At 34.6% G+C, this 12,680-nt stretch overlaps 1 protein-coding gene across 2 annotated transcripts in view; it reads left to right on the plus strand.

Annotated features, from left to right (window-relative positions):
* PHF14 (PHD finger protein 14) overlaps positions 1-12,680 on the plus strand; it is a 217,288-nt gene that overhangs the window by 36,038 nt on the left and 168,570 nt on the right. For both annotated transcript variants that reach the window (XM_055314889.1, XM_055314890.1), the window contains exons 6-7: positions 4,326-4,437; positions 7,386-7,523. In XM_055314889.1, coding sequence (XP_055170864.1) covers positions 4,326-4,437; positions 7,386-7,523 — 250 coding nt within the window. The remainder of the gene's footprint in view (positions 1-4,325; positions 4,438-7,385; positions 7,524-12,680) is intronic.

Consider the following 12,680-nt stretch of genomic DNA (forward strand, 5'->3'; position numbering starts at 1 on the left):
GAATGTGTGGTGTCTGTGTTAAGAAGGCCACAGGAAAGGGATACTCCAGGCTAGGTTGCAGAGTCACAGAGTCAGTAGTTCATGTATGTGGCTGGAGCAGAGCACTGGCAGATGCCCTTCTTCATCCTTGCTAAGATGTACTTACCTCCTACAGTGCCCTCTACCACTTCTACTAAGACAGCTAAATACCATGTTCACGATAAAGGAGAGATGCTGAAGGGGTTTTGTCCATTATTGCATAGCAGATATTTAAGGTGGATTTGGAGCTGAGAGGCAGTAAATTGATAACTGGCACAAAGACCTATGTTTTTTCCCCCTCCATTCACACTCATCTTTATTATTACATTTGAGCAATTGTCATCATAATAGTGTTGATATTTTTCATGTTTTTGCCCAAAAGACTACCATCTGGGGATGGGTGATTAAGATTTAAGAGTAGTTCCTGACCTCTTTTATTTTATGGATCACTACCTACCCACCTTCCCCACCCTCTATATAAGAGGAGTATTAAAATATATTGTTTTATTTTATGATACAACAATATTTCAGTATTTTTTAAAAAACATTTAATATTAGGACAGGAACAATGTAATAACCTATACAAATTTTCAGCATTATTTTCCATATTTTAACATTGAAAAGGATAGGATACATTTTATCCCAAAATAAAAGGGATAGTCTTTAAAATTTAATACTTATTACTTTAGTAAAGTCAAAAAGTCAAAAATACTTCCCTCAGTTAGTGGAGAGGCCCTTGAGAAATGTTGCCATACAAGCATGTTGGGATAGCATAGAATCTGTCATGGAATGTTGGAGAACCTCTGTGTTGATACCTATGAAAAAATGGCTGAAATCTTAACTCTTCTTCCTCATTGCACGTCCAAAAAGATGAAATAGAATACAAGACATTAAAATTATTTGATGTATTGACATGAGTCTTTAGTCTGTATCATAGACATGGGCATTATTTCTTGTTTGGACTGCCCTGGGCCCAGATTTAGGGAATTTAGTACAGCTTTAAAAGTGTGTGCTTTCAAGTTGGACTCTCTATATTTTGAGTTCTGGTATTTTTTTATTTTTTATTTTTTTTACTGTGATTATAGGCATGTGATTTAACCTCTTAAAACTTTCTTAAAACTCATTTATCTTGAGAGGATTAAATGAGGTGACTCTTATAAAACAATACAGTTTCTGGAGCATAATAAGTGGTTAATAAATGTCTCCATATTTCTGCTGCTACTTCTGCTGCTACAAGTGCTCTCTTATTATTGGTATTATACAACATTTCCTTAAGATAATTGTAGAGTACCACCTGCATAAATTCCTTCTGGTAACTACTTACTCCTTAGAGTTGAAATTTTTGGTGATAAATTGTGGCGAATAAGTAAGACAACTTTGGAAAACACAAGAGAACTTGTTTTACCTCTTGTTCATAATTTGAAAGTTTATTGAAAAACCATAAGGTACCTCTTCATGCTATTATAATCCACAAAATAAATTGTAAAGTTTTTTCTGTATGGAGAAAAGAGGGGCCTCTTTAATTAGATTCACTGAGAAATATTTTTACTGACACCTATACAGTATACTGTGGATCTTACCTGTACAGATAGTTCCCTTGATGGTACAGCCTGGCAAAAATTCTTTTATAGTATTTGAACGTTTTATTTGCATTGATGCACACACTCATCTATAGGCTATGGTAGAAATTAAAGGTCTTGATGAAGTTTGAAGGATATAGTTGAAGCTTGATATACTTTGATTCAAGGCAAAAAAAAGCCAAGAAGATTTGACAAGCCATTTACTATTCTAGCTTTAAATGGTAAAGAGGAGGGCAGGGGAGAGAACGATGTATGGAAAGAATGAAAAAGGTTTTGAAAGTGACATATCACATGGGCTAATTAATTAGACTTTTTACAATCTGTTTCTAATGGGAGCTGGAAGTTCTTCATAGAAAATGATGTGATTTAATGTGAGAAAACCATCAATACTTTCTGTCATTACATTTTTATTTCATTCTTTAGGAAGTGTTTTACCTTGTCTTAAGTGGTCTTGTATAAACCCAGTTATGGGAAATGTTAGATAGACTTTAATCCTTAGAGACTGCATGCCCAATATTATGTTCCAGGTACTTCACATTACATAATTATAACTTCCAAACTGCCTTTGTGGTGCTCTGTTCTTGGTAGTCACTTAATAATTGATTACTGAATGAATAAATGAAGAATGAAAATAACATAATGGAAGTGGATTTATTTTACCTATTAAAAGGCATTTTAAATACAACACATTTCAAAAACAAATTTGATTAAGATATTTCCTGTTCTGAGTCCTTGATTAGTATCCACTTAGTTTGCTATCTTAAAATATGTGAGTTTAAAAGGATATATTAATAGTTTCTCTGCTAGAATGACAACTTTGGCTCTTCATTTTTTGATGGTTTTATGTGGTGCCTGTTTTCTGTTCCTTTCACCAATCAACATCTACCCTTATAGTTCCAAGCAAAATGGACGTCAAAGTAGCAAAGAAAATTATTCCTTTTTGATTTTTCCATTTGTCTTAATTACAGAGCTCTAGAGTGTATGCAGTTAAACAAATGCACAAAAAAATTATTTGCAACAGGTATTAAAAAGGACCAAAATTGTCTCAGCTGTTTGATATGCATTTTAATAAAGACCCAAATTGGCATCCTCACATCAGTGGTTGGGGGAAATGATACACTTGTGTGCCAGTCACACTGAAGTGGCAGTTCAAATCTGTAGTACTTGCATGACTTGTACTAAAACATTTTCAGAAGGTCAGTATGAGGCAAGCAGCCAGCTGTTGAGTTTATCAAAGATAAACTCCTACAGAGTACAGTGGCATTTAATACACCAGTGGAGCATGAAAAAACTGTGCAAATTAAATTGAGAAAGCAGCTGCTTGTTGAAGATGTGTATCTTTATATTGAACTCCACAGGCTGTGTTTGGGGGAGGTTAGATTAAAACATTCTACCAAGAAAAATCTCAAAATCTTGGATTTTCTTCTCAATAAAAAAGATAATTTTTAATGATTTGTCACTGTTTTCCCCAGTGCCTCTATAAAATGATTCTTAGTCTTATTCTTTTAAAATTTATGGTGTGTCGCAAAACACAACCATGTAGCAATCATAGCCTCTTAGGCTGTAAAGCGGAATTTGTTGTTAATATAGTCACAAGGTTAAAAGAGATTTGCTGTCTCATTTTTACCTTATAGTAGTGATATAGATCTGTTTAAATTTCAAAATCCAGTGATCCCATATATTTTGTGGTTGTAAGTAAACAGAAGAGGTTCCTAATGCATTTCAAAAGTTTCAGTGCAGCTTTTAAAAAATAGAATCAACTCCCTTTTTAGTGTACTGAAACTTTGAGCATTCTTTAGTGTTACACATCATTCAGACTTAAAAAAAATACATGTGGGGCATATAATTTGTAATACAAGGGTTATATGGTGAACAGATAATGTGAAAAGGACTTCCTTATATTATTATAACTGTTCTGGATAGTCTTGTTTTGTTTTTTGTAAATTTATTTTTTATTGGTATTCAATTTGCCAACATATAGAATAACACCCAGTGCTCATCCCATCAAGTGCCCCCCTCAGTGCCCATCACCCAGTTGCCCCCACCCCTGGTTCGTTTCCCAGAGTTAGGGGTCTCTCATGTTCTGTCTCCCTTTCTGATATTTCCCACTCATTTTTTCTCCTTTCCTCTTTATTCCCTGTCACTATTTTTTATATTCCCCAAATGAAAGAGACCATATAATGTTTTGGACAGTCTTCTAGAATCAGTTTTAACCTGGGAAGAAAGAAAGTCAGGATGAACACCAAAAATTGTTTTAAAGTGTTCTGAAGGACTATCCAACAGCTTTTAGAAAAAAAAGTAGCAAGAAAGAACAGTTTTTCCTAATTACTACAGAATTACTTCACAGTCCTTAAATTAGATCCTTACTTCTCAGATGCTTAAAACAATGAATGTGAATATCTTTCCACACATAAGAAAATAATCTTTGGTTTCATTTGAATAGTGGTTTTGTGCAAATATTTAAGAATAACAGGTAAGTGCAAAGTACAATGACTTTAAGTGAAAGGCAATTATAGTTGTAAAGTCTTAGCTTTGGCTAAGCTGCTAGAAAAGTAATGCTTATTGCAGTTGTCCTTATTCCATATTCTTTAGTTGTGTGAGATCCTGAGATCTGACCATAGAATTCTTTCAGTAGTTATTTGAGATGGCACATATTTTATGTTTATTTTCCTCTTGGGCATTTTATGAAAGGATTTGATAGCAAAATCATATTTTCTCTTGTTGTAGGTGGGTTCACATTGTTTGTGCCCTGTATGTTCCTGGAGTAGCCTTTGGAGATATTGACAAATTACGACCAGTAACACTAACAGAAATGAACTATTCCAAATATGGTGCCAAGGTGAGACGAAGTTTTCTTGATTGTCTAAAAGAAAAATTTTACTTGTTTATATGGCTTTTTATTCATTTTTGAGTACAGAAATGCTTATTAGTAATTGTACTACTTATAGAGCAATTAGTACTAAATCATTTATTATTGATAGTAATTTTCCCAGAAAGCCAACCTGTGGGGTAAAATGATAATTGATACTGTTGCTATTTCTGTGGCATTTAGCATACTAGGTCAAATCAAATACAAACTTAATTTCTGACTTTACTTTTGAAGTGGAATTTGCCAAAATAATTAAAAGAGTATAAGAGGCACCTGTTATTTTACTTAGACTTCAAGGACTGTTATTTTTTTGTTAATGACTACATAACCTGTCTAGCAACTGATTCTCAGACTCAGTAGTTTAAAAATTGGTTTTTAGGGATGCCTGGATGGCTCAGCGGTTGAGCGTCTGCCTTCGGCTCAAGGCATGATCCTTGAGTCCCGGGATCAAGTCCCGCATTGGGCTCCCTTCATGGAGCCTGCTTCTCCCTCTGCCTATGTCTCTGCCTCTTTCTCTGTGTCTCTCATGAATAAATAAAATATTTTTAAAAAATTGGTTTTTATTGCTTGAGCTTTGGGATTATAAGTGATAAAAATACAGTTATTAATTTAAACTTATTATATAGTTACTACAGTCATCCCTGTCATGTTAGAATGACGTAGGCACTGATACGTTCTCTTCCGTTGCTATCTTTTGGGAAATAGGGAAGGAAGACACTTGAATAGCGTTAGTAACACCTTACGGTGGGGTGGGGAACTTAAAGATTCTTGAAAAATCCTGATATTGAAAATTCAAGAGTTTGACAGTTTCTGCTGTTACATCCAGAATATCCTCCTTAGGTTCTAACTACCACCTCCATCGCTCTCCCTCCAGCGTCACTCCAAAACTCTTGTGCTTTAGTTTGGGTAATTCCTGTTGAATTTTCTTATTATCATATTATCTCTCTGATGCCTTTAATCTATAGTTTTAAAAAAATTAACATGTCCATATTTCTAGTTTCTGGCAGGATTAATGAAAATGACCTAGTCCACCTTGTTGGAAGTGAAAGGGACTACTTTTTGATAACTGCTTCATAATTTACCAACACAGAGCCTAGAAGGGACTAGCTTAAGTAATTTTCAGTAGGCACACGTTTTTATCATAAATCTACAAGCAATGGAACCAGATACTACTTCATATAACTGAAACCAGCAGTGACCTCTGAACTGGAAAAGAGAATCATTAAATATGTAATTGTCAGCTGATTTTTCATTATAACTTGCTTTTGTTTTGAAGTATGATTAGGAAGTGGAGTAAAAAAAATTGTGTATTCTCTAGCTCATCTGCAAAATTAAACAGTGATGTGAATTATGACTGGGACAGCTCTTCTAGACCTATGTATCCATTTCCTAATCCTGGTTACTTTCTCCCCTGTATTCTCAGTTACTTAGTTTCCTAGCATTTTAAGTGTTTCAAGCAATTGAGAAGATTCTTTTTTTTTTTTTTTTTTTTTTTTTTTTGTTAGATTGTTCTATAGTCCTTATAAGACTTTATTGTCAGGAAATTTTTCCTTGTATTCATTCTGAAATCCCTTGTTCAGCTATATCATATTACACTGAATTAGTTTGGGAACTATCCTGAACAATTTGGTTCTGTTTGCACTATTGTCATTCTTGAAATAATATAATTTCTCCATTTCTCTCTTTCCTTTCCTCTCTCCTTCTGTTTCATTCTTTCACTCTTTTTTTTGTTTTCATGTTTAGATTACTATTTGCTCATATTTTATATCCTACACCCTCTACTGTTATTGGGAAAAAAAACAAACACCCTTAACCAAGCAGTAGAGTATCAGGATTTGGGTGTCTTTTCACATCTGTATTGAGTCCTGTTCTTGCTGTTTTTATTCTTTGCTGATAGGTCAGTTTGTTGCTGTCTACCTAGCAGGTAGTCACTGACTGTTACAGTGTGAGAGTGACATTTTTAGTGTCTATTGAAACTTTTTAATTTTTTATGTTTTCCTTTTTTATAATTTACTTAGAATATATTTACTTTAAACAGTTCTTTAATCGTCTGTTGACAATCTATCACAATTTAGCAGGTTTTTCTTTTATGAAGATTACACTTATTAGAGTAGTTTATATTTTAAAACTAAATTTTTTTTTCTTTCTGTGGTTTGGATAGTGAAAAAGATAAATAAATTTGGGGGGATTGGAAGTAATTTCAGTAGTTTAAATTTCTAGTTATATAGTTTTTTTCTTTGTGTTCAGAAAGGATATAAATAGTTGACTGTAACATGTCCCAGAGCAAATTGTTTACTTAAGATTACTTTTAATTCACTTGAAAGGTACTTTAAAAGTGCATGATTTCTTTGGCTGCAATTTCTTGGTGAAAGAAATTGGTGAATTTTCTCTGATTTACTGGTGAATTTTCTCTGACTTATTTTCTTTCATTATCCAAGCAGTATTCTATTCAGATCAGTGTAGCCTAGTGTTAAGAGCATGGACTTTAAATTTAAAGTAAGATTACCCTGGTTTGAATACTGATGTGGCAGTTATTTTTTAGGTTATTTTGAGCAGATTTCTTAAACTGTCTTCACCTCAGTTTTCCTGTGTGTAAAATGGATATAATACCTCTTCTGCTTATTATTGTGGAACAGTGTAGCAAATGGTTGCATATATTAGTATATGTAAAATGTTTAGAATAGTGCCTAGCACATAGTAAACCTTCAAATTATTATTACTGTCATTATTGTATCAATGGAATTTTGGTTCATTAGAACCATAGAATTTTTCATATAAACTTCTTGCCTATAATTATTAATGTTTCTATTAATATGCTGTTGATTCACTATTTGTATTTTATGGATGCATTGTATGAGAATGAAGTCTTGTTCTGGAGATATTTTTATTCTGAGAGTTTTCCTATTATTCCATTATAGGAGTGTAGCTTCTGTGAAGACCCTCGTTTTGCTAGAACTGGAGTTTGCATTAGCTGTGATGCAGGGATGTGCAGAGCCTATTTCCATGTGACCTGTGCCCAGAAGGAAGGTTTGCTTTCAGAGGCAGCAGCAGAAGAGGTAGGTTTATTTAAACCCATCATTGGTGAATATGTTCATAAGGCATTTCATGACTCTGTTATGTCCTACACAACAGGTGTGCATCATAAAAGAAATTAAGCTTATTTTAAGTCTTTGCCTAGATCACTGGACTAAAATTTCAAAAGTAAAAAAATATATGAGTTTTTTTCATTTTTAAAGCTAAACGTTTGGAAAATATGTTAAAATTTTATTGTGAGATCTGACAGATAAAATGAAACATAATCCAGGTTGTTTTAAAGCATTAAAATGTCAGCGTCTTGGATAATCTCACTCTATTTCTATAAATAAAATCATTACTCTGTCTTCAGTATCTGTATTTCTGTCTCTTTACAATTTGTTTTTAAAGATTTTATTTATTTATTTATTAGACAGACAGAGTGAGAGGAGAGAGTATGGGCAGGGGGTAGAGAGGGAGGCAGGCTAACCTGACCTGGGGCTCAATCCCAGGACCCTGAGATTATGACCTCAACTGAGTGCAGATACTTAACCAATTGAGCCAGGCACCCAGGTGCCTCTTTACAATTTTTTTTTTTAATTTTATAATTTTCCTTCCAGGTTTATTGGCTTTTTAGGTTAAGCAGTAAGTTGTTTTCCAAGTGTGTTTTGGGAGCTCCTTCATGTTCTTTCAAGGGATCTATGAGGTTAAAACTATCTTTGTAACAATATGAAAATGGTATATACATTTTTTTTTTACTCTTAATTCTCTCATGAGCAATAGTGGATATTTTCAGAGATTATATAACATAGCAATATAACATACTGAATGGAAATAGTTTTGAGAATTTAGCTTTTATGTGAGCTATCTAAACCTTAAAGAGATGTGCAAAGATATAAAACAGTACCATTCTTCTCACTGAGTTTGTGTGTGTAAATTACAGTATTTTTAATAAATAAAAATTATTTATCTTAACATAATGAGATTATTTTAACATGAATAAATATATTAAAATTTTATTATTTTAATTTCCAAAAGGGGACTGTCTATAAATATAAATCACATAAGCTTTTTCAAATCTCCAATAATTTTTAAGACTTCAAGGAGTCCTGAGACTAAGTTTTGTTGATTCTTTAAGTTCTTTATGTAGACAGGTATTTGGATGTTTTGCTTGATAATTCTTACTGTCTATTCATGGTGGATCTGTGATATATCTAAGTCTCTTGCATTCCTTCTTTTACTGGCTAAATTCTCAGTGTCTTATAAAAATATTTATTATATTGGGTCTTTGTCCTAGCTCATTTAATTCATAGACAGGAATCAAGTGAAAAAGATAATCTGATGAAAATTTGTTGTGTAGATTTTGAGGGATATAGTTTTTGAATAAATGAGTTCTACAGCAGTTATATTTTGGTACGGGGTTTTGTACCAGTCTCTGATTCTGATGAATTGTACTTTGATTAATGATGAAGGGTACTGGGTAAACATTGAACATTTTCACAGCTCTTAGGCAGACATAAAGGTATAATTAATTATATAATAGGTCTGTGTGGATTATTAGTTACGACTACAACGACTACAACGACTACAACTCAGAATGGTGGGCAGAAGTGCAGAGGAGCAATACAACTAAGATTTAGAAGAACAGATAAATCCCAAGAATAACTAAGTCACAGAATCTGAAGGTTAAGGGTATTACTGTACTTGTAGAAAACTGAGCTTTGCCATCAGGAAGCCTCCTTTGCAGCCATTTCTTTTATAACTTACTGAGAGCTTTACCTTTTATACTATAGCAGCTTGGGTTAATTTGTATAGCCCCATTCACAATTTTTTGGGAGTAGACAGTAGCTAAGGAAAGTTGGAGTGCTTGGGTGGCACAGTTAAGGGTCTGACTCTTGGTTTCAGCTCAGGCTGTAATCTTGAGACCATGAGATCAAGTGGCTACTGGCTCCACTCAGCCCAGGGCATGCTAAAGTCTCTCTCTCCTTCCTCTGCCCCCTTCCCTGCATGCTTATTGCACATGCATACATGCACTCTAAATTAAATAAATCTTTAAAAAAGTAAAAAGAGGGGCATGTGAGTGGCTCAATTGGTTAAATATCTGCTGTCAGCTCAGGTCATGATCTCAGATCGAGTCTCACATTGGGCTCCTTGCTCAGCGGAGAGTCTGCTTCTCCCTCTGCCCCTTCCCCTACTGGTGTGCATGCTTGCTCTCTCTCTCTCTCTCTCTCTCTCTCTCTCTCTTTCTCTTAAATAAATAAATAAATAACTTTAAAAAAAAGAAAGAAAGGAAAATGTGTGATAGAGCCATATACAAGACAGTGAAATTTAGTACGGGCTACAGTGATTTGGAGAGAGTATCTAAATGTCTAAAGGTATTCAAATTCAAATGAAACAAAACACAGTATTAACTAAATAAATAGTTCATATCTGTGATCTACATGTCTATATCTCTGAGCTAAGCTGGGGAAATTTACAGAGGAAATTGAAATAAATCAGGGTATGGAAACTGGACCTGAGGCTTTTTCCTTGTCTTGCTGCCTCCCTTAATTGATTAGGTAGAAATTCTGGATTCTAGAATAATAAAATATGATTTTTCTCCACATTTGCTGCCTTGTTAAGTATACTTTTTTTTTTTTGCGGGGGGGGGGAGAAATGATTTACAACATATTTGCATGTTTCTGGTATTTTGCTACAAATACTTAACAGAATTAGAAAACTAAAAAGACTTCTGAACGATATTTTAAAACTCAGGACTTTTTATGAATCTATATCAATGAGGTTTGCTTTTGGTAGTAATCATGCTGTTAAGTTCTTGGCTACTTCTTAGGGTTGTACTTCTATAGACTAAGATTCATGTAATATAATAGCATATTTAATTAAAAAACAAATTTTTAATTAAATTAAAACAGATCTATTGTTTGTGGGGATATCTTCTGTTTTAATTATATATGACATTCTAGGAAGCCCCCCCCCTTTTTAAAAAGACTTGTTAAGTGAGATTTCTTCTTAATGGCTGTTTTATTTTATTATTTTTTAAAAAGATTTATTTATTTATTCATGAGAGACAGAGAGAGAGAGAGAGACGCAGAGACACAGGCAGAGGGAGAAGCAGGTTCTTCCCAGGAAGCCAGATTTCGGATTCGATCCTGGATCCTGAGATCACGCCCTGAGCCGAAGGCAGACGCTCAACAACTGAGCCACCCAGGTGTCCCTTAATGGCCGATTTATATAGGCAATTTCATCCAGTGACATCATAAACGTTCCATATTCTAATGACTTCTGACATAGTACTTTATCTCATTGGTGAGGATCCATTTGAAGTTTCTTCTTTCTGATCCACTGCGGATATTTCAGATTATTTATAATATTCAAATCATGTTATAACACATTTATTATTAAAACTGAGCAATAGCACAGGTTCAGTTTTGCTGAATGAAATTTATGTGATTATGTTTCACACCAATTAGTTAGCCTTAAAGTTCCTTGTATTTTATGTAAAACATGGTCGTTTCTTCTGTGATAAAGTATGAGTTGTTGCACTCTGTTATCATGCAGAAAATTCTCTTTGAAACAATATAAGATTATAGATTTTTTATAATAATAAATTTATTTTTTTTATTGGTGTTCAATTTGCCAACATACAGAATAACACTCAGTGCTCATCCCGTCAAGTGCTCCCCTCAGTGCCCGTCACCCATTCACCCCCACCCCCTGCCCTCCTCCCCTTCCACCACCCCTAGTTCGTTTCCCAGATTTAGGAGTCTTTATGTTCTGTCTCCCTTTCTGATATTTCTTACCCATTTCTTCTCCCTTCCCTTCTATTCCCTTTCACTATTATTTATATTCCCCAAATAAATGAGAACATATAATGTTTGTCCTTCTCTGATTGACTTATTTCACTCAGCATAATACCCTCCAGTTCCATCCACGTTGAAGCAAATGGTGAGTATTTGTCATTTCTAATGGCTGAGTAATATTCCATTGTATACATAAACCACATCTTCTTTATCCATTCATCTTTCGATGGACACCGAGGCTCCTTCCACAGTTTGGCTATTGTGGACATTGCTGCTAGAAACATCAGGGTGCAGGTGTCCCGGCATTTCATTGCATCTGTATCTTTGGGGTAAATCCCCAACAGTGCAATTGCTGGGTCGTTGGGCAGATCTATTTTTAACTCTTTGAGGAACCTCCACGCAGTTTTCCAGAGTGGCTGCACCATTTCACATTCCCACCAACAGTGTAAGAGGGTTCCCTTCTCTCCACATCCTGTCCAACATTTTTTGTTTCCTGCCTTGTTAATTTTCCCCATTCTCACTGGTGTGAGGTGGGATCTCATTGTGGTTTTGATTTGTATTTCCCTGATGGCAAGTGATGCGGAGCATTTTCTCATGTGCATGTTGGCCATGTCTATGTCTTCCTCTCTGAGATTTCTGTTCATGTCTTTTGCCCATTTCATGATTGGATTGTTTGTTTCTTGGGTGTTGCGTTTAATAAGTTCTTTATAGATCTTGGAAACTAGCCCTTTATCTGATACATCATTTGCAAATATCTTCTCCCATTCTGTAGGTTGTCTTTGAGTTTTGTTGACTGTATCCTTTGCTGTGCAAAAGCTTCTTATCTTGATGAAGTCCCAATAGTTCATTTTTGCTTTTGTTTCTTTTGCCTTCGTGGATGTATCTTGCAAGAAGTTACTGTGGCCAAGTTCAAAAAGGGTGTTGCCTGTGTTCTCCTCTAGGATTTTGATGGAATCTTGTCTCACATTTAGATCTTTCATCCATTTTGAGTTTATCTTTGTGTATGGTGCAAGAGAGTGGTCTAGTTTCATTCTTCTGCATGTGGATGTCCAATTTTCCCAGCACCATTTATTGAAGAGACTGTCTTTCTTCCAGTGGATAGTCTTTCCTCCTTTATCGAATATTAGTTGACCATAAAGTTGAGGGCCCACTTCTGGATTCTCTATTCTGTTCCATTGATCTATGTGTCTGTTTTTGTGCCAGTACCACACTGTCTTGATGACCACAGCTTTGTAGTACAACCTGAAATCTGGCACTGTGATGCCCCCAGATATGGTTTTCTTTTTTAAAATTCCCCTGGCTGTTTGGGGTCTTTTCTGATTCCACACAAATCTTAAAATAATTTGTTCTAAGTCTCTGAAGAAAGTCCATGGTATTTTGATAGGGATTGCATTGAACGTG

This window comes from Nyctereutes procyonoides, unplaced genomic scaffold, assembly GCF_905146905.1.
Source record: "Nyctereutes procyonoides isolate TBG_1078 unplaced genomic scaffold, NYPRO_anot_genome, whole genome shotgun sequence".
NCBI lineage: Eukaryota > Metazoa > Chordata > Mammalia > Carnivora > Canidae > Nyctereutes > Nyctereutes procyonoides.